This window comes from Equus przewalskii, chromosome 13 (assembly GCF_037783145.1).
Source record: "Equus przewalskii isolate Varuska chromosome 13, EquPr2, whole genome shotgun sequence".
Lineage (NCBI taxonomy): Eukaryota > Metazoa > Chordata > Mammalia > Perissodactyla > Equidae > Equus > Equus przewalskii.
Genome location: NC_091843.1, coordinates 27,580,511 through 27,600,932, shown reverse-complemented (window position 1 = coordinate 27,600,932; position 20,422 = coordinate 27,580,511). Strand labels below are relative to the sequence as shown.

At 46.4% G+C, this 20,422-nt stretch overlaps 1 protein-coding gene and 1 long non-coding RNA gene across 7 annotated transcripts in view; one reads left to right on the top strand and one right to left on the bottom strand.

The window, feature by feature from the left end:
* The window catches only part of AFAP1L1 (actin filament associated protein 1 like 1), a 61,565-nt gene extending 45,351 nt beyond the window's left edge, over positions 1-16,214 (top strand). For all 5 annotated transcript variants that reach the window (XM_070569213.1, XM_070569216.1, XM_070569212.1 and 2 more), the window contains 7 exons: positions 315-460; positions 1,119-1,191; positions 2,737-2,848; positions 9,131-9,295; positions 11,280-11,458; positions 13,492-13,620; positions 15,856-16,214. In XM_070569213.1, coding sequence (XP_070425314.1) covers positions 315-460; positions 1,119-1,191; positions 2,737-2,848; positions 9,131-9,295; positions 11,280-11,458; positions 13,492-13,620; positions 15,856-15,879 — 828 coding nt within the window. In that variant the 3' untranslated portion in view covers positions 15,880-16,214. The remainder of the gene's footprint in view (positions 1-314; positions 461-1,118; positions 1,192-2,736; positions 2,849-9,130; positions 9,296-11,279; positions 11,459-13,491; positions 13,621-15,855) is intronic.
* LOC103556285 (uncharacterized) lies at positions 3,190-20,422 on the bottom strand. Of its 2 annotated transcripts, none has more exons than XR_011525112.1 (5): positions 20,219-20,422; positions 18,914-19,142; positions 13,174-13,220; positions 7,521-7,696; positions 3,190-4,210 (listed from the first exon to the last, which is right to left on the bottom strand). It is a non-coding gene; the product is annotated as an uncharacterized lncRNA (long non-coding RNA). The 2 variants fall into 2 exon arrangements; XR_011525111.1 differs by having other exon boundaries at positions 20,136-20,376.

The window sequence follows — 20,422 nt, the reverse complement described above, 5'->3', positions numbered from 1 at the left end:
ATTAAAATATTTTTTAAAAAATTCAAGGAACATCGAAGTGTTGTTTTCACCTCTGAATGGTGGGGAAGGCTCTGAGGATAGTGAGGGATGGTGTGTGTCTTAGAGAGGTGGTCAGAGAGGGCTTCTCTGAGGAGGTGGTGGTAGAGCAGAAACCTGAATAGAGGGAAGGCAAGAGCCACTTGGATTTCGATGCGTGTTCTTCTCGGATCCCTCAGGAGTGGCTGCATAACAGGTATATACGGGTTTGGCTGAAGCGAGTAGGTAGACAGAGACCCGACAGTCTTGTGAACATGGCTGTGCCTCCTCTCCCTCAGGCAAGCTGCTCAGAGGACATGGGCCGCTGGCTCGGGCTGCTGCTGGTGGAGATGGGCTCCAAAGTCACTCCCGAGGCACTGCACTATGACTATGTGGACGTGGAAACCTTGACCAGCATCGTCAGCGCGGGCCGCAACTCCTTCCTGTAAGGGTCAGCACCCCACAGCCCGCAGCTGCCCGCGGCCTTTCCTGTCTCGGCACCCTCTCAGAGGCCCCAAGTCCAGCCCTGGACACTGGGAGAGAGGGAGGAAGGGCTGAGGAAGACTGCTTCCTTGGAAAGTCGGAGTGGGCGCCCTCCTCTTCCGGCAGGCAGGAGTGGGCTGACTAAAGGAGGTAGCCCACGGTCGAGGGACGCTGTGGATGGAATGAGCAAAAGTGGAGAAGCCCTTTTGCATCATGGCCTGGGCTCTGCTCTCATGCCACAGAATCTTGGTTCTCACACCTTTGAGCATCCAGGCGGGCATGGGGCTGGTACCTGGAATTCGGCATCAGAAGAGCCAGGTTCAAGTCACAGCTCTGTCATGACCAACAGCTTGGGCTGGTTGCTTGCCAGCTTGGATCCTCTGTTTTCTCACTTACAGAATGAGGTGATGAATTACCAGCCCAGGGGCTGTTGTGAGAATCACGTGGCTCCCTGCCTATGAAGCCCTTAACACAGCAGTGGCCCAATGCTGCCTGGCATGGCTGCTATTACTAACCTTCTGACCTGCTGCCAGAATCAAATGAGAGAGTGGACAGGAAAGCACTGTAAGCTGCCAAGCGTCATCATCATTGTCATCATCATTGTACCTTGTATTTTCTAGATATGCAAGATCCTGCCAGGATCAATGGCCTGAGCCCCGTGTCTACGATGATGTTCCTTATGAAAAGATGCAGGTACGGTCACTTGGGACTGCCCAGGCATGTGGCAAAGGGCACTTCTTAGCTCTCCCTCACCACTCCTTTTCTCCTTTGCCTAAGAGAGATCATTTTTAACCAGCAGCTAGAAGGTGCTGTTTGTCACAGACTGTGGCTCAGGACGAGGACTCCCTGGCACAGGAGGCTGGGTGGTGCAGTGGAAAGATCCTCAGATCAGGAAAAAGAAAGGGCTCTGCAAGCTCAAAGCACTGCTCTAGTTTGAGCAAACTACTGGGCTCCCCACCCCTGTTTACTGCTCTGTGACCTGATGCTGCTGATTCAGTGGTGTCTGGGGGATGCCAGCTGGGTGACCACCCCCATAGGCCTTACCCTGGTGGCATCCACAGTCTGGGCTTCAGCTCCCAGGACAGAGTCTCCCTGTCTTGCTCACTAAACCAAGGACATGCCAGCTTATTAATGTACAATGAAGCCTCTGTAGCCATCACACAACCCAGACTGCTCCCGGAAGCATGTCCTGTGCCTTCTCCTCCCATGGGAGGGCCAGAGAACCACATTCTGATCAGATGCTGGTAGGTGAGTCAGGCCCCACAGCTAAGAGAGAGAGAGAGAATCAAGCTGCCAAGGAAAGTAGACATGTCTGCAGGCCAGGACCCCTGCCTTGGACAGTGCTGGATGACACTCTGAGCTCTCACCGCTAGGACTCCCTTTTCTAGAAACTTCTCCAGCCATCCTTCTTCTGTTTACACAGTCTTTCATCAGACTCAGATGAACCAGTGGCTGCAGCTTGAGATTTTTCTCAGTTGCAGAGCTTAGTAGCAAGACAGCTTAGTGCTTAAGGACGTGAACTTTGGACTCAGGGCTTCATCTGAGTTACCTTGGGCTTCACTTCTCTGGTCCTCACTTCCTGGCTCCACATGGATATGATAAAACCTACCTGATAGGACTATTGCAAGAACTAAATGAAATACTTTATGGAGAGGACTTAGCACAGTACCTGAACTTTGGAAGGTCTCACAACAATAACACTGTTGTTATCAATATCATTATTATATTACATTAGTATCATATTCCACTCATGGTTTCCTGCGCTTTGACAGGATTTTGAGTGTTCTTAGTATTGTTGACGCACAAATGTATAGCCAGTCCGTTGTCTTATGTCCCTTCTCCCAATGGCTGAAATCATCCATGACTTCTCTTTTAACTGAAGACTCCATATTAGCAATTCAGAAAATCTGAAGGATGATTCCAAATGATGTGAGGACAGAAATATCTGTGGTAAATCAAATATGGTCACCCGCAGTCTTTTGAGACCTCCTAATTTCCCTCTCAGCAGACACTCCAGTTTAGGGTTGCCTTCTGCTGCCCTCCAAAGGAAGGTCTGAGGATCAAGTGATACATTGTTGTGAAAGGGGTTTATCAACCGCTGAGAGCCGCGTGAGTCTAAAGTGTAAGGCCAAGAGCTCAGGGGTCCTGTAGTGCTCAGCTCCCGAGCAAGGACCAGAATACACCCTGCACTGATGAGTAAGCCTGCCTGCTCTTCACCTTCTTCCATCTCCCACCCAGGATGAGGAGCCCGAGCGTCCCACTGGGGCCCAGGTGAAGCGCCATGCTTCCTCCTGCAGTGAGAAGTCCCATCGGGTGGACCCACAGGTCAAGGTTAAGCGCCATGCCTCCAGTGAGTTCTATGTGGGAGGGAGGAAGGGAGGAAACAGTCCATGGGGTGGGTCTCAAAATCAGATTCCTCCAGGAGTCAGGTGGGTAAATAAATGAGTGAAATAAGGTATAAGAAAATACTCTACCATAAGAAAAATCACAGCACGAGCACTGTGATAAAGGGCAGCTAGCATGTGGCCTCAGAGGGCAAACGACAGGAGGTAGGATAGGGTAATGCAGGAAACTGGAGTGCTCAGGCCCCAACTATAGGGGCGGCTGCCACTCAGCTCCAGCCGATGGCCCCCCACACAGCAATGCCAGCCCAGATTTGCCAGTTATTCAAAAGAGACCAGAAATCTAGACTTTATGTGAAATCCACATATTTTTTAATATTAGCAGCTATTAAAAATTTTAATGCTGAGTTAGGAGATATACATATATCATCTTCAAGCTGTGCCTGTTCCAGAGGCTAGCAATTTATAGTTTCTGATCTGGCATAATAAGTGGAGAACTGAACCCCTCCAAATACCCTTGAGGCAGGTCCCCTGCAAGGCGCGGCTCCCCTGTGTGTCCCAGCCTGAGCTCTGCCCAGCACCCCAGAGGGGCTCGGGGAACTGCCTGATTGACACATTCACGATAATGACCAAGCATGCCAGACAACTCTGTGGCGAGCTCTGTTCCACTTCCAACACTAATTTCTGCTCCCATTCATTTATCTTTATGAGCAAGCCAGCTTCCTGCAGGACAGCATGTTCCAAGAGTCTTTTATTCGTTGCTTTAACTTTCTTCCCCAGGTACCTGAATAAAGTCAACTTCTCCTTGCTTTTTGAAGATTTATTTTTTAAAACACTTTTCTTTACTATAGCTCCATTTCATTCGTACAGATAATCTCTTCTGGGGGTCAGGAGACCTGCATCCCATTCCTCACGTGATCACTCAATTGCTATGTAACTTTGGAAAAGTCCCTTCTTCCAGGTCTGAGCTTCCCCTCCGAACAATTAGAGGGTTGTTGTGAAACATTCCCTGCCCTCCATTCTCACGGGCACTGGAACTACAGGGCCTTAGAGAATGCCCATTTTAAAAGGGAAAACTAAACGGAAATAAGCATGTAAGATTAAAGAAATCAGAAAATGTCAAAAGAAAAAAAAATCTAACAACAAAGATAACCAAAGACAGACCCTTTCTCCTAATCCAGTCTTATACTGAAGCCCAGTTTATGAGAGAGAGAAAAGTGGAGCTGCTCTGATTGGAGTCAGGACGCCCACCTGACCTCCCCTTTGCACCGTACAGTAGCCTGTGGGCCATCACTGTGGCATCATAGGGCTCCTTGCAGGGCAGTGTGAAATCATGGATCTAGTCCAGCAGTGTTTTTCGGATGAAGAAACTGAAAAACATAAAAGAGAAAGGTCTTACTCAAGAGCATGTATTAATGTCCTATTGCTACATAACAAATTACCCAAAATGTAACAGCTCAAAAAATGAACATGTATTATGTCACACAGTTTCCATGGGTCAGGAACCACAGAGTGACTTAGTTAGGTAGTTCTGGCCTGGTGTCTTTGATCAGGTTGCAATCAGCACGTGAGCCCGTCACCTGAAGTCGTCTGAGGGCCTGACGTGCTGGAGGATCTGCTCCCAGGATGGCTCCCTCACGTCTGCTGAGCCTGTGCTGGTTGTGGCAGGATGGCTCCCTCACGTCTGCTGAGCTTGTGCTGGTTGTGGCAGGATGGCTCCCTCACGTCTGCTGAGCTTGTGCTGGTTGTGGCAGGATGGCTCCCTCACGTCTGCTGAGCTTGTGCTGGTTGTGGCAGGATGGCTCACTCACGTCTGCTGAGTCTGTGCTGGTTGTGGCAGGATGGCTCCCTCACGTCTGCTGAGTCTGTGCTGGTTGTGGCAGGATGGCTCACTCACGTCTGCTGAGCTTGTGCTGGTTGTGGCAGGATGGCTCACTCACGTCTGCTGAGCTTGTGCTGGTTGTGGCAGGATGGCTCCCTCACGTCTGCTGAGCTTGTGCTGGTTGTGGCAGGATGGCTCACTCACGTCTGCTGAGCTTGTGCTGGTTGTGGCAGGATGGCTCACTCACGTCTGCTGAGCTTGTGCTGGTTGTGGCAGGATGGCTCACTCACGTCTGCTGAGCTTGTGCTGGTTGTGGCAAGGAGGCCTCAGTTTCTTGCCATGGGGACCTCTCCATTGGGCTGCTTGCCCTCATGACGAGACAGCTGGCTTTCCCCAGAGCACGTGACCCAGGAGGGAATAACAGGGCAGAAGCCGCAGTGTTTTTGTGATCTAGCTTTGGAAGTCACACTCTCATTTCGGGGATGTCCTCATGGCAGCACAGGTCAGCCCTATCTAGTGTGGGAGGAGACTACAAAGGTCATGAATACCAGAAAGCAAAAATCGTGGTGGCAAGCGGATTTCTGAGAAAAATGGGGTGTGAGAAGCTCCACAGACCCACTCCCAGCGGAACAACCATAACTGGTGAAAATTATTAAAACAAGTAATCATCTAAAGTCTCTGGAATTGTCCTAAGGGCATACAGCAAATGAAGAAAGACTTATTCTAGAAAATTTACTAAGTCTCAGCAAGAACAGTGAGAGTTTGTGACGTTTGAGCCATAACCCACTTCTTTATGCTTTTCCCAACTCAGTGTGACAGAATCTCCACTCTCGGTAGGTGTGGACAAGAAAATGGGGTTCTTTCTCCCCAAGCTACCAGACGAGGGCTACAGTATCTCCCCACTAGGGGCAGGCCACCAGCATTTCTCACTACCCCTGGCTCCATCATGACTCAGTGGCTGTAAACTCCCGGTGAGTGCAGCCAAGAGGTAGGGAGCTCCCTTCTTCTACCCAGACCCCAGTCATAGGGGAGAGGCTTTTCCCAGGTGGAGCAGGCCAAGAATACAGGGGCCCCAGTTGCCCTCACCCCAGCTCACTCCTGGGGCAGAGGTTCAACACTGGGGGACGTGAGCCAAGAAGACCAGAGGTTGCTACCCCCACCCAACACCTTGTTTATAAAGCAGGCATGTCATTCCGAGAGAAGCAGGCCATTGTTCCCACCCCTAGATCCAGAACAGTGACTCAGAGATTTTGCCCAGGGTGAGAGGCAGGCCATAAGAACAGAGAACTCCAAAGCTCTTCCTCAAAAGAACTGACTTTAGTTGGAACAGAGTGTGGAGAAGTTCAAGCCCAAGGGTGCTGTCAAAAACAATGTAGATTTACTGGTAACCAAGTAAGGAAGCCAGTAGCTCCATGGGAGCAATAAACTAAACTGTAGGCCAGCTAGTTCATCAGAGAGAATCAGAGAAAGAGACAGCTAAGAAGAACCCTCCCGGGGTGAGAACAAAGACTGATCTCAAATAATGGACCTTTAAAACTACCCTACAAAGGGGCTGAATTTAATTGGATCAGACTGTGGAGCAATTGATGCCCCAGGGCATTGTCAAAAACAAGGAGCAATCAGCTGACAATTAGTGGAGCCTAACAGCTGGGCATGATACTAACAGAGAATCAGGGAGAGAGTCAGAGAGAGCCCTGCTAAGACACAGTCCTCCCAGGGTGCACCCTCTGAGGAGCAATGTCAGAGGCTACACACTGCAGGGGAAGACAGACTTCACTAAAAGAGCCTGCTAAGTCACTCAACAAATAAACAACCAGAGGGAGGTGGGGAAGTCAGTATCCAGAGATGCTACAATATATTATCTAAAATGTCCAATTTTCAACAAAAAATTATGAAACATGCACAGAAACATGAAAGGGGAAAAAGCAGGCAACGGAAGCTGCCTGTGAGAGGGCCTGCATGTGGAATTTGACAAAGACTTCAAAGCATCCATTTTATATATGTTCAAAGAACCAAAGAAAACCATGCTTAAAGAACTAAAAGGAGGTAAGATGAATATGTCTTATCAAATAGAGAAATCAATAAAGAGTCAGAAATTACAAAAAGAAGAACCAAATGGAAATCATGAAGCTAAAAAGTACAATAACTGAAATGAAAAACCCACTGGAGGGGTTCAACAGTACATTTGAACTGGCAGAAGAAAGAGTAAGTGAACTTGAAGATAGATCAATAGAGATGATGCACTCCAAAGAACAGAGAGAAAAAAGAATGAAGAAAAATGAACAGAGCCTCAGAGAAATGTGGGACACCATTAAATGCACTAACATATGCATAAAGGGAGCACCAGAAGGAGAGGGGAGAGAGAAAGGAGCACAAAAAATATTGAAAGAAATCATGGCTGAAAACTTGCCAAATTTATTGGAAAACATTAATTTACACATCCAGGAAGCTCCATGAAGTTCAAGAAGAATAAAGGCAAAGGGATCCACAAAAGGCACACCATGATCAAAATGCTAAAGCCAAAGACAAGGATAAAGTTTTGAAAGCAGAAGAGAAAATCAATTCATCACTTACAAAGGATCCCCTAATAAGATGAACAGCTGAGTTCTCATAGAAACAATGGAGGCTTTCCCCCTAAAACCACCTGGAATATTATTCAGCAATAAAAAGGAATGAAGTAATGATACATACTACAACATTAGTGCATTGGTTATATTAGTAACTTGGATACTAAACTTTCCTTTTTATTCTCCTTATGGAAGCCCACATTTTTCTGGAAGGTGCTTGGACAGTTCTGAAGCAAATATTGTATCACTCATCCTATGAGGCCCACAAAATTATAGCTCCTTACAACTTACCCATTAGAAACAACTAGTCTGTTTCTTCACCACTGTTCGAGTGACTTAAGTATTACAGGGTGGGGGTGTGAGATAAGCTGCTCTCCGTGGTGCTGACACATCAAGGCAAACCAGGGTAGCTGCTCCCAAAGGTGATTCCACTTGCTGGTTCAGTCCCTAAGGAAGTTTTCACTCATCTGCAATGAAATGAGAAAGATAAGCACAGTGCATGAAGCTTTTCATAAAGCTAAATCTATTCAATGTAAATGACTAGTTCATTCTGCACTTGTATCCTTCCAACTCTGAGGATGTTAAAATATTGTTTATTTTGTAAAATATTGGGAATAATAGATGATAGTTGGGGTTTTTAAGGTCTTATCTGATACAATAGAATGTTGACAATGCTTTGTTGGTCTACCCATTTTTTTTATTTTTTTTACCAGTCTATAAAATCCAAAATTGTGTATCTGGGAAGTTGGGGGAGGTATGGGTCTCCTTTTCTGCCCTCTGTGATTTATTTATGATCGGGCTTGAATTGCAGGGTAGTTGTGGCAGGAACTGATTTTTGCATGGGTCACTGGGTGACCATTGCAATCGTTAGGAGAGCTAGAGAGGGAAGATCCCCAATTATCAGTAAATCATGGGAATCACTCCACACCCCACCAACTTACAAAGGACTGTATGGGGCTATCTGTAGCAAAAAAATAAATAAAACTTCCACTGAGAGGTTGGACAATGGCCTTGCCACAGCTAGAGCAGTATTGTGTGGCATGGACCATGGAGTTAGACGTGGGTTCAAATCTGGGCTCTGCCATCATTATCAATGGGACCTAACCTCTCTGCCTCAGCTTCTTCAACAATAAAATAGAGCTAATAATAGTAAGTTTTTGTAAGGATTAAACGGAAGTGCATATAAATGGCCTAGCACATAGTAAAGGCTCGATACATTTTTTTCATAATTATTTGTTGTCATTGTCCACCATAGTGTAGAGCCTATGGTAGACTATGAGATTCCTTTTCCCAGTACTAAAAAGGGCAATGCCTGACTTCAGCCCAAGGTCTCAATTCTCTATAGATCTGAGTTCTATGTAACTGTCTCCTTGTCTTAAATATACCTGAGAGTTAACTTTAAAATATGCCCTTCTAAAACCGAAGAGTGTTATACATCACAGTATTTGTTTTATGTTATTATTATTATCTAATAGTTATTAAGCACTTACTATTTGCCAGGTACTATACTAAGTACTTTTCATGAATTGTCTCATTTAAACCTTACCACAACGCTAGGAGGTAAATCTGATCAATATCCACATTTACAAATGAGGAAACTAAGGCCTAAAGGGAAGGCACAAAACACCACCATTCACTTTTGCCTAATGTCACACAACCAGCAAAGGGCAAAAGAGAACGCAGACCTTGGTCTGTCTGGTTCTAAAGCCCTTGGTCCTCGTCCCTGTGCTCTGTCTCCCTTTTGCTCCTTATTTCCTTAGAGGAGTCACACTAAATGTATCTGAGGGTATAGATCTAAATATTCTCATTTAATAGATGTAGGAGTTGAGGCTGAGAGAGAAGACGTAACGCCACCCAAGTACCCTTACCAGAGGGCCTTTTCCTGCCTCACTTCTCTGCAGGTGCCAATCAATACAAGTATGGTAAGAACCGAGCTGAGGAGGATGCCCGGAGGTACCTGGTAGAAAAAGAGAAGCTGGAGAAAGAGAAAGAGACCATCCGGACGGAGCTGATGGCACTGAGGCAGGAGAAGAGGGAGCTGAAGGAAGCCATTCGGAGCGGTCCAGGTACCTCTGTGGGTGTGGTCCTGAGCGCTCATGGGGGACTCAGCCTTGACACTCCCCCTGGGACAGGTCACCCAGTTTCTTACTCAGGACGAGGGGCTTCTCTTCCCCTTCCTCCTCCTCCTCCTCCTCATTATCCCTCCTGACTAATAGAAGTGCCATCAAGTTAATAATTGCTTTTGGGGTAAGGGGATGAAAAAGCATCACAAAAATGTGTACACTTAATATGGTAAGATGTGATCTGATTTTAGAAATATTAAAATGTGAAAAATAGTGTGTGCCTTAAAATTAAGGAAATAAGAGATATCATTCGGAGCCTCACATTAACTCATTCATTCAGATATGTGCTGAGCACCTGACTGTGTGAGACATTGGTCCAGGTGCACAGGGAGACTTACCAAGGATCCTCTTGTGAAATCCAGGGCCATGACCTCCATGAGCCCTGCCTGCAGTGGGCTCCTCTGCACGCCATTTGCTGCCGTGTTCCCTGTCAGTTCTCTCTATAGCTGCAGTTTGGCAGCAGGTTGCTGCACATGCTGGAGGGAACAGAGGTCCTGTCCTTACATAGAATATGTCCAAGGTCCATGACCCCATGAAAATCTGATGGAACCTGCGGACCCTTTCTTAGAGGGGAAAAAACCCATAATTCACAACATTGCAAACAATTTCAGAAGCTCATGTGTCCCCGGAGACACAGATTGCCTAGGAATCCACGAGCCTCAGATTGAGTATTTCTGGCTTAAAGGATAAGACTTGTTCTGTGTGGCCAAGGACCAGAATCAATGGAAGGGAGACCAAGAAATGCAGTTTGGTTTCAATATAAGAGTCAAAACCAGGGTTTGGAACAGGTTGACTACCCTGCTTGTCCTGCTCAGTTTTTCCCTATAGCACATCACTTTGTAACATATTAGATTATTATATTTATTCTCTCTGTCTGTCTGTCTGTCTCTCTCTCTCTCTCTTACACACACACACACACAAATATAAGCTCCATAAGGGCAAGGATCTTTGCCTGTTTTGTCCACTGATATATCTCAAGAGCACAGACCAGTGCCTGGTGCACAGCAGGCAGGCACTCAGTATTTACTGAATGAATGAACAAACAAATGGAAAGAATCTACCATTATTAGAAAACTCTCCAGTGCAGCCTCCCTTAGGGCAAACAATGAAACTAATTTTTGAACCTGGTAAGACCCAACACAGCTCTTGGCACAAAGGAGGTTCTATTATAGGTTTGTTGGCTTAACTGAATAAGCAGCAAAATCCTAGTAGGAACCCCTGGTCAGTGTAAAGCCCTGTGTTATGTCTCTTCATTACAAGTAACAAAAACCAAAATCAAACTGGCTTAGAACTGAAAAGGAGAAAAATGTAATTGGAAAATTGAACGATCAGGTATAGCAAGGTCCAGGGACTTAAATGATGCCACCAGGAAGCTTATTTCTCTAATTCTTGCTTCTGCCTTCCTTTACATTGGCTTCACTTTCTGCCCCTCATGGTGGCACGATGGCTGCACAGCTCCAGCCCTTACCCAATCCTCTCAGCCAGCCCAGCAGAAAGAGCTTCTCTTCCCAATGGCCCCCACAAACACCTCAAGATTCACTCTGATCGGGCCAACTTTGATCCCTACATCGATTACTGTGACCAGAGAATGAGATACAATTATGGGCCAGATCTACATTATGTGTCAACCCCTTAAACTAGGAGTGAGGTCAGCCCCATCGGAACTCTAGGGAATCAGAGGGGAAAGGTGGTTTCGCAGTGGAAAATCAGGGTTCTATACCAGAAGATGGGGAAGTGGGTATTGGGCAGGTAAAAACCACACAACCCAGCATGGAGCTGGAACCTCAGACCCAAAATCCGTCTCTTAACCAGGACTGAAAGCTGGAAAGGCCCCCTAGGAGGGGCAGAGTAGGGCCTGACGCCCTGCCAGACTCCCTGGTGCTTCAGGCCAGGTTCAGCTGTTTCTCATCTATGTCTTTGGACGCAGGCACAAAGTTAAAGGTTCTGGAGGAGGCTGTGGCCGCCCTGGAAGTTCAGTGTCGCGCGAAGGAGGAGCGCCGGATTGACCTGGAGCTGCGGCTGGTGGCTGTGAAGGAGCGCCTGCAGCAGTCCCTGGCAGGGGGCCCAGCCCTGGGGCTCTTGGTGAGCAGCAAGAACAAGAGCAGGGTGAGTCCACCTCCTTCTGCACCAGGGCAGCTGCTCCTTAACCTCCTCATGTGCTACTGCTCTTTATGATCGTTCTTTGGGGGTAGGAGTTATGCTCGTCTACAGATGAGAAAACTGAGGCCCAAAGAGCAGAGGAGACACGCCATACATAGGTGGCACGGCTAGGAAGGGGACTCTTGGAGCAAGTCCTTTGGCCTGTGTCCTCTCCACTGCAGCCCCACCACTTGACTTTTTATCCTCAATGTGATCTTAGAAGTGGCCTTGGGGTTACCGATGATAATAGTAACTACCGTATGTTGAATAACAACCTTGTGTTGACCGGGTACCATGGGCCAGTACAGCATCTTCACCTGAGTTATTTCACACACTCTTCCCAGCAGTCCTATGAGGTAGGACTATGGGTATCCATCTCATTTGACAGACAAGGAAACTGAGGTTCGGAGATGTTGCATGACTTGCTCAAGGTCACTCAGCTAAGTGGAAGACAGGATTCCAAACCCAGGAAGTCTGACTCCAGAGCCCTGCTTTAGCCCCTATGGCACACGTCCTCTCCTGGGGTCCCGAGTGTCCCAGGCGCTGTCCTCAGGCCTTTGCATCCATTATCTCCAGTGCTCCCAGCAACCCTGCAAGGTAGACACTCTCACCTTGAATGAGACTTCCTCAGGGAGAACCTTGCTCCCCTCAGTCTGTATCAGTGTCTCAGCCTCTGCACTATGGCTATTGGGGCCGATAATTCTTTTTTACAGGGGACTGTTGTGTGCGCTGTAGGATGTTTAGCAGCATCCCTAGCCTCTACCCACTAGATGCCAGTAGTTCCCCACCCCTAGTTATCACAACCAAAAATGTCTCCAGAAATTTCCAAATGTCCCCCGGGAGGGCAAAATGGCCCCCAGTTGGAAACCGCTAGTGTAAATTACCAATGGTCCCATCTGTTATTCTTCCTCACAGCATTTAACCACAGCATGTATACGTGTGTGTACATGTTTGTGTCTTTACTTGTCCAATATCTGTCTCCTCCACAAGGTTGTATTTTTAAGAATTGGACATGTCTTTTTTATTTATTGTTATGTCTCTAGCCTATATTTACAGAGTCTAAAAAACAGTAGGAGTGCAATAAATGTTTGTTGAATGAATAAATGTTTCAGCTGCTTTCAGACAAGGAAATTGAAACTCAGAGAGATGAAATAACTGGTCTGATAAGTGTGAGTTGTCATTGGGAAGTGTATTCTTACTGTTGTTTTCCAAGCTTACGCTGCCTGATCAGACCGCACCCCATGACTCTGAAGCCAGGGCTGTTTCTTCCGCCCCTGCACTTCCTCTCCATGGGGCGTTTCCAAACTCATTCACAGGTGAAGAGCTTAAGGGCCAGGGACAAAACAACTTCCCAGGGTCACAGAGGGCTGGTGAAAGAGTTAGAAGTGGATCACTCATTCCAGCCGCCTCCTCCCACCTGCATGCCCTGATGTTCACATTCCAGAGGACTTTTCCCTCCACTTTTGATCCTTTTGATGGCCTCTGGAGATAAAGAGAAGTCTTCTCTAAATTCCCTGCAGGCTTAGCTATTAATACGTCATGCTTAAGGAATTACATCCAGTAAGGTACTAAGCAATTATCTGAAAAATTTAAGGGGTGAAGGCAGTGTAGGAAATGAGAAGGAATACAGGAGAGAGGTTAGAGAGAGGGCTGTAGGTTTGAATGCCAGCTCTCCTACTCACCAGCTGTGTGACCTTGAGCAGTGACTTGACCTTCTCATTTTCCTTCTCTGTAAAATAGGATGACTAATATTAGTACATACTTCAGAGGCTTGGAAAGGCTAGATGAGCTAATGCATGCAATGCCTGGTGCATCATGAGAGTTTAGTACTTTTAGCCATCATAACCTTTATTCCAAGGCCCTCAGTATCTTCCTCCCTCACCCTGTGCGATGCTGGTGTGTCAGCGGAGGGCATTCTACTTGCATTCTTTGGCGGGCAGGCATGGTGTAGGTAGCCAGCACTAGACCTTGCCGATGTAACTCTTTCTTGTTATCAACAGGAGACTGCAAATAAACCCCAAAACAATGCCCCAGAGCAACCTCTCCCTGTCAACTGTGTTTCTGAGCTGAGGAAGAGGAGCCCATCTATCGTAACCTCCAACCAAGGACGGGTACTACAGAAAGCCAAGGTACAGCAATCGCTCAGCTAATCAAAGTTCAGAGAACTGGCAGCCTCCTTTCTCTGAAACCTCACCAAGAACCAAAAATTAGCTAGTGAGAAAGGCAGAGAATTGCCAAGACATACATGCAGTAAAACTCATGAGAAGATCCTTAAATCTCATTCAGAAGTTATTTTCTCTTTCTTAACACATAGTTCTAACAAGCGCAGTCATCTGGTTTCTGATCTACAGTGTGTCTTGAGACAGGAAAGGCCCTGTTTCATAGGTGAGGAAAGTGAAGATGAGGGAGTAAAGGGACTTGCCCACGGTTAAACAGGGCATCATTGCGAGAGCTGGGATGCACACCCACCTCTTCCCATGCCAAGTCCAGGCCGCCCTCCATGATACTGGTCCACAGTCCTGTCTCTGAAATGCTTGGCCAGCTGTTTCAGGACTTTGGGGATTTTGGAAAGGTAATATGGTACATATTATATATGATGAAAAACCCCAACAAGTTCTCAGGAGGTACTCTGTAAGCAAACATGTTAATAATTCTACAGCAAGGCTCATGAATATTCACACCACGTGGAATAGAGAGATTATAAACAGCCTCACATCAGCTCAGGTCAGATTTTGCCACAAGTGAGTTTGTGCCAAAACATTTGAGGAAAATTTTAGTTTCAGAGCTTTCTAGATTTCAGAATTGCACGTAAGAAGTGTGGACTTAAAAAACAAATACCTGAGCATTAGGATGTGAGATTAGAGAAGTAACCAGCCAGAGGCCAGATCATCTAGACCAGATGTCAGCAAACTTTTTCTGTAAAGGGTCAGATAGCAAATATTTGAAGCTTTATGGATCACGTGGTCTCTTCCCCAACTACTCAACTCTGCCATGGTAGCAGGAAAGTAGCCATAGACGATATGTATACGAATGATGAACATGGCTGTATCCCCATAAAACTTTATATGGACACTGAGATTTGAATCTTATATAATTTTCAGGTGTTATGAAAAATTACTGTTCTTTTGAATTTTTTTCAAACATTTAAAAATGTGGGGCTGGCCCCGTGGCCGAGTGGTTGAGTTCGCGCACTCCGCTGCAGGCGGCCCAGTGTTTCGTTGGTTTGAATCCTGGGCGCGGACATGGCACTGCTCATCAAACCACGCTGAGGCAGCGTCCCACATGCCACAACTAGAAGGACCCACAACTGAAATATACAACTACGTACGGGGGGTCTTTGGGGAGAAAAAGGAAAAAATAAAATCTTTAAAAAAAAATGTGAAAACCATTCTTAGCTGACGGGTTGTACAAAAACGTGCAGTGAGCCAGATTTGGCCCACAGGTCATAGTTTGCTTCTCCTTGATCCTTGTAAGCCCCTGGAAGAACTTTGGATTTTGTTCCAACATAATGGAAAGTCATTGGCAAGTTTTGAGCAAGCAATTTTTGGATGTGAATTACATTTTTAAAAGACCATTTTGACTACTCTGTTGAGAATTGATGACGGGACAAGAGAGACCAGTTAGAAGTAGTAATCTAGATGAGAGAGGAGAAGGGTTTAGTGGAGGTGATATGAAGTGGCTGGCTTTGGAGGTAGAGCCAAAGGATTTGCCAGTGAAGATGTGGAGGATGAGGAAAAGGAATCAAGGATGACGCCTAGGCCATTGCCTTGAACAACTGTGATTTACATGGCAAAGACTGGGCGAGGAGCAGATTGGGATTGGAGAATCCTCCCATCAAGAATTTTCTAACTGTCACGTTCTACCCTGGTTCACAGCTGGCTGGAAACCCCATGCCTCATTTATGGGTAAAAAGTCATTCACTGTTGGCCATGACTTCCACATTCCTCTCAGATGAACTCCTAGACAGCCCTGGCAGAAGGAATGGAGCCCTGTGGGCTGCCTGCCCTCACCCTTCCTTACTAAACTGCTTTGGCTTCTCTCCCCTCAGCCTCCTACCCCACCCCCCGGTCCTGGGGAATAGCACTGGAGCCAGTGCAGTCCCCACTCCCCTCCTTCTGGGCCTCAGTTTCCTTGTCTGAGAAAGACAAACTTTGTGAAATTTGGGCTCCCTTAGAGACGAGCTCCATTGTGGAGAAATGACTTACCCACGGCTACAGAAAGAGAGGGAGTGGGACTGTGACCCATGGCTCTCTAATCTGCCCAGTGGTGCTCTTTATATAATTAGATGCACTGGAATGTTTTTATCCTGCAATTCACACTAGAACATTCAACAAACTGATTTTTCTTGTCTTTCTGTACTTCAGGAATGGGAAATGAAGAAGACCTAGAAAGAGGATGAGGATTTCATTCCAAAGGAAATACGAGACTGTCCATCTAAGGCAGAAATGGTTTTTTCACAAGGAGACACCAGAAGACTGGAAGTAGCCTCTACTCTCCAGGGCACCCAAAAGACCAGCCTTTATTGACTGCATGATTACAGGGGTTATGGGGAGGGAAGCAGTAGAAGGGAAGAGGGAAATGGAGGGCATCCTTATAACTCTACAGAGGGTGGAAAATGGGGGTGGAGGGAGATAGAAATCTGCAGTGTCGTAAAGGTTTTGTTAAATGTCTTTGCCTTCCCTTCTGAAGAAGAAATGAAAGCACATGTGAGTGAGCCATTCCATCCCATTCTCAGCATCCCATTCCCAGTCCTTAGGGCAAAGGAGGGCAGTGCTGAAGCATCGGTGGTGCCGCACAAAGAGAAGAGGCTTGATCATTCGGTCACATTTGCACCAACTGTATTCATGCCGGGCATTACTGACCACCTTTGGGCAAGATAAATAGGCTGGAAAATCAATAGAATTATCCCTGCCTGCATAAAGGTGAACAAAAGCTATAGAAACATGCAAATTCTACAATCATTCCTTATTTGCTTCAGAACGAGGCAGATACAGCTACCAGAACCCCAGATTTGAGGTGTTATCAAATCAGAGATTTGAGTATACAGCAGGCAAAGGAGAGGTTCAGCAGCTGACATAATTTAAGCTCAGAGATACTCAGTGACAGTAGCATAGATTTCTAATGTCCACAGGATGTTGCAGGCATTGTAGGGTGGGGTCATTTGCTGTCAATCAAGTCCTTTACCTATTTTATAGGACACTCAGGCTCCAGGAGCTGTGGTTAGAAATCCAGGTGACACTCTTTATGTCTTTATCTTTATGCTGCACTCGGAGGCCCACCAGTTTGCCCTTCCATATCTGCCATCAAGTAAAACTATCAGGGAGAACCAAGAGCATGGTGGCTCATTTCTGCCACATGGGTGCTAAGCCTTTTATAAACAGGATACTGTGTGTGTGTGTGTGTGTGTGTGGAGGAAGCTTGGCCCTCAGCTAACATCTGTTGCCAATCCTCATCCTTTTGCTTGAGGAAGGTTGTCGCTGAGCTAACATCTGTGCCAGTCTTCATCTCTTTTATGTGGGATGCCACCACAGCATGGCTTGACAAGTGGTGCTGGGTCTGTGCCCAGGATCCAAACCTGTGAACCCCGGGGCTGCTGAAGCGGAGCGTGCAAACTTAACCACTATGCCACCAGGCCGGCCCCAGCACATACTTTTCTAGGAGAGCAAGGACCTCAAGTCTTGGGCAGTCTCTTCCTGTGCCACTCACTACTTTCTCAACGTTGTAGGCACTTTATATGTCTTTACCACATTTCCCTCCTATAAAGACAAAACCGTTTAACTGTAATTGCTCAGAGTTTAGCTCAAGGGGAGAGAAGGGAAATCCCAGAATAACCTCTGTGCACTTCAATAGAGGCTTCACATACTTTACCATACCGAAGGCTTGACATACTTGAGCCTCATCCAAACTTCACCACCCTCTGCGGTCGCTGGAGACCAGAGCGAGTGAAATAATCTGACCAAAAGCACTCAGCTGGTCAGTGGCAAAGCATAAGGCTTAGGGCTTATGAGCCTGGATCCAGACAGGGCTGGGTTTGAGCCCTGCCTCTGCCACTTACCAGCTGTGACTTTGGGAAAATCACTTGACCTCTCTGATTCTTGTTTTCCTTACCATGAAAACTAGGGTAACAATTGTACTCTCCTCCCAAGATTGTTGGGGGAATTCAATGAGATAATAATATATGGGAAGCATCTTTACACAGTGTCCAAGAAATAGGAAATGCCCAGTCAACAGTGGTTCTTACTATTAGCTAGATAAGAAACGTCTGACTCAAAATCCTGTGTCTTTTCCACTGATGAAGAAATGACTTTTACATGGTAATTACAACCACCAAAAGCTAAAAGGCAACCAATCCATAACTGACCATTCTCATCCAGATTCCACCTGAGTGTCTTCATTGACAAAGGAGCTCATGTAAACTGGATTGTCAATGTTCTTTTTTAAAATGTGAATCCTCGGGGGCGGGCCCCATGGCCGAGTGGTTAAGTTCTTGTGCTCTGCTTTGACAGCCCAGGGTTTCGCCAGTTCAGATTCTGGGCGCAGACATGGCAACTCTCATCAAGTCATGGTGAGGCAGCATCTCACATAGCACAACCACAGGCACTCACAACTAGAATATACAACTATGTACCGGGGGGCTTTGGGGAGAAGAAGGAAAAACAGATTGGCAACAGATGTTAGCTCAGGTGCCAATAAAAAAAAAAATGTGAATCCTGGAATAGCCCTCAACCCAACTGTGTCCTCAGTGTGTGTCACATTCTCTCTCATGCAGTTATTTTGAGGTTAAATGTCTTTTCCCTCCAATAGATCTTGGACTTTTTGAGAGATCTGACCCTAGGAAATTAATAGTTATTTATTGAGCACTCACCATGCAGGCACTGTGTTAGCCAGCACCAGCTTCACCAGCATGCAACCTGTACAATCACACAGGGTCCCACGCTTAGGAGGGCCCTGTGCTTGGTTTAATGTTCTGCTGTTGCCCTCTTATGTTTAGAACAAGGGGCTCCACATTTCTCTTTGCCCTTTAAATTAAGTAGCTGGTCCTGGTGCTAAGTAATCACTTTTCTAGGCATTATCCCTTTAGTATTTACTAAAAGCCTGTGAGGCAGGTTCTATTACACCAGTTTTGACAGTTCAGGAAATGGAAGCCCAGAGAGCTTAGGCAACTTGCAGAAGCCACAGTTAGGAAGTGGTGGTGGAGCCAGCACTTGAATACAAGAAGTCTGAGCCTAGAGGCCTTCCTCTTAGTTCCAAGGCTCTATTTTATCCATGTCTCTCCCTCCTGTTGCCCTGCAGCATTCAGAAGCACAGTACCACTTAATAAGGACACGAATGAATGGATGCATGCATGCAGCACATTTGGTGGAAGATGGAGGGCTAAGCCAAGTGTAAACAAATGGCTAAAGCAGGGATGCCAGTTCTTACTTGTTAAAATGCCTTGTTTGGTTGTCCTTTCAAAGCATAGGCTCACAGGTCTGAGGTGGACTTGAAGCTCCATCCTTCCCAACAATGCCAGGTGTTTGGACTATCAGATTTCTAGTGTCACGAGATCCTCAGTGGGGGACCTTGAGCAGGTTCACCAACCTCTATGAGCCTCAATTTCTCATATGTAAAAGGGGATCATAATCCCTCTTTAAACCATGTTGCTCTTCTCCTAAGGCCAAAAGGAAACATAAGGTATCGGTTACAACACATTTAAGCTAAGCCTGTCCAGCTCTGTCCTCATGGAACTCAGAGACAAGCACAGAGAAAATCCGACCCAAACAGCCACAGTACAAGTAAGCCACGTTATGGTGAAGACTCAGAATGATGAAGGCACACTTCCCATCCCTTAAAAAAGTTTTTTTGTTTTACCTTGAGACTATCCAGTAACTATTCTGGCAACTCTGAGTGCCAGCTCATGCTCACATCCTGTCAGCTTTCCATACTAAATCGCTCTAAAATTCATCCACTTCTTCCTATCTCTACTAACATCATCCAACGTCATTAATTCATTCAACAAATATTTATTGAGCACTACCATACTAGATGTCAGAAATCACAGCTGTGAACAAGACAGACACCTTCATGAAGCTTACAGTCTAGTTGGGAGGACAAACAAAAAAGGAAACAAAACATATAATACCAAGACGGAAACAAAAATGTGCTGGACATACCTAAAACAGTAGCTACCTTGGACAGAGTGGCTACAAAGGTCTCTGTCGAGGTGACCCCAGGACAGAATACAGCCCTGCCTTGCATGGGCAATTCCAACAGCTTGTTTCCCTACCTATTTCCTTACATCCTTCTATCTTTTCCATACAGCCAAGCGACCCCCTTAAATATGTAAAGGCTTTGTTATTAGCACGTTCCCATTGCAATCAGACTTAAGACTCAAGTTCATTCGACAAAGAATTTTTGAACTACTACATTAGGGCACTGTTCATTAGAAATTAACAGACCAAATGAACCTCCGGCCTAATAGAGCTTACATTTTAGTAAGGGAAGTGGAAGGGAAAAGCAGGGAAGAGTGACCGGGGGATGTGACCCACGCTCAGATTTTTTTAAACCTCTCACGTGACCTGGCCCTGCCTTTTAACGCCCCTCCCCACCCTCGAGTATTTCTGTCCCTCTTCGCTGAGTCTTCGCAGATGCTGTTTCCCTCTACCTGAAAGCTTTCCTCCTCTTTTCATCTACTCATTCTTCAGCCTTCAGTTCAAATATTGTTTCCATTGGGAAACCGCCCCCTACCCGGCCATATTGTATTCTAGGCTTCCGTAGCGCCATGCCCCTCGCCTTTTAAACACCGGCCATCTTTTGACTTTACATTGTATTTGCATTTGTTTATAACTTCACGTAAGCTCCCCGAGGGCACAGCTGTGATGCCTTCTGGGCGCCGCGGGTTCGGCGACTAGCACGGAGCCCGCGCCCTCGTGCCAGGAACCCGAACACACC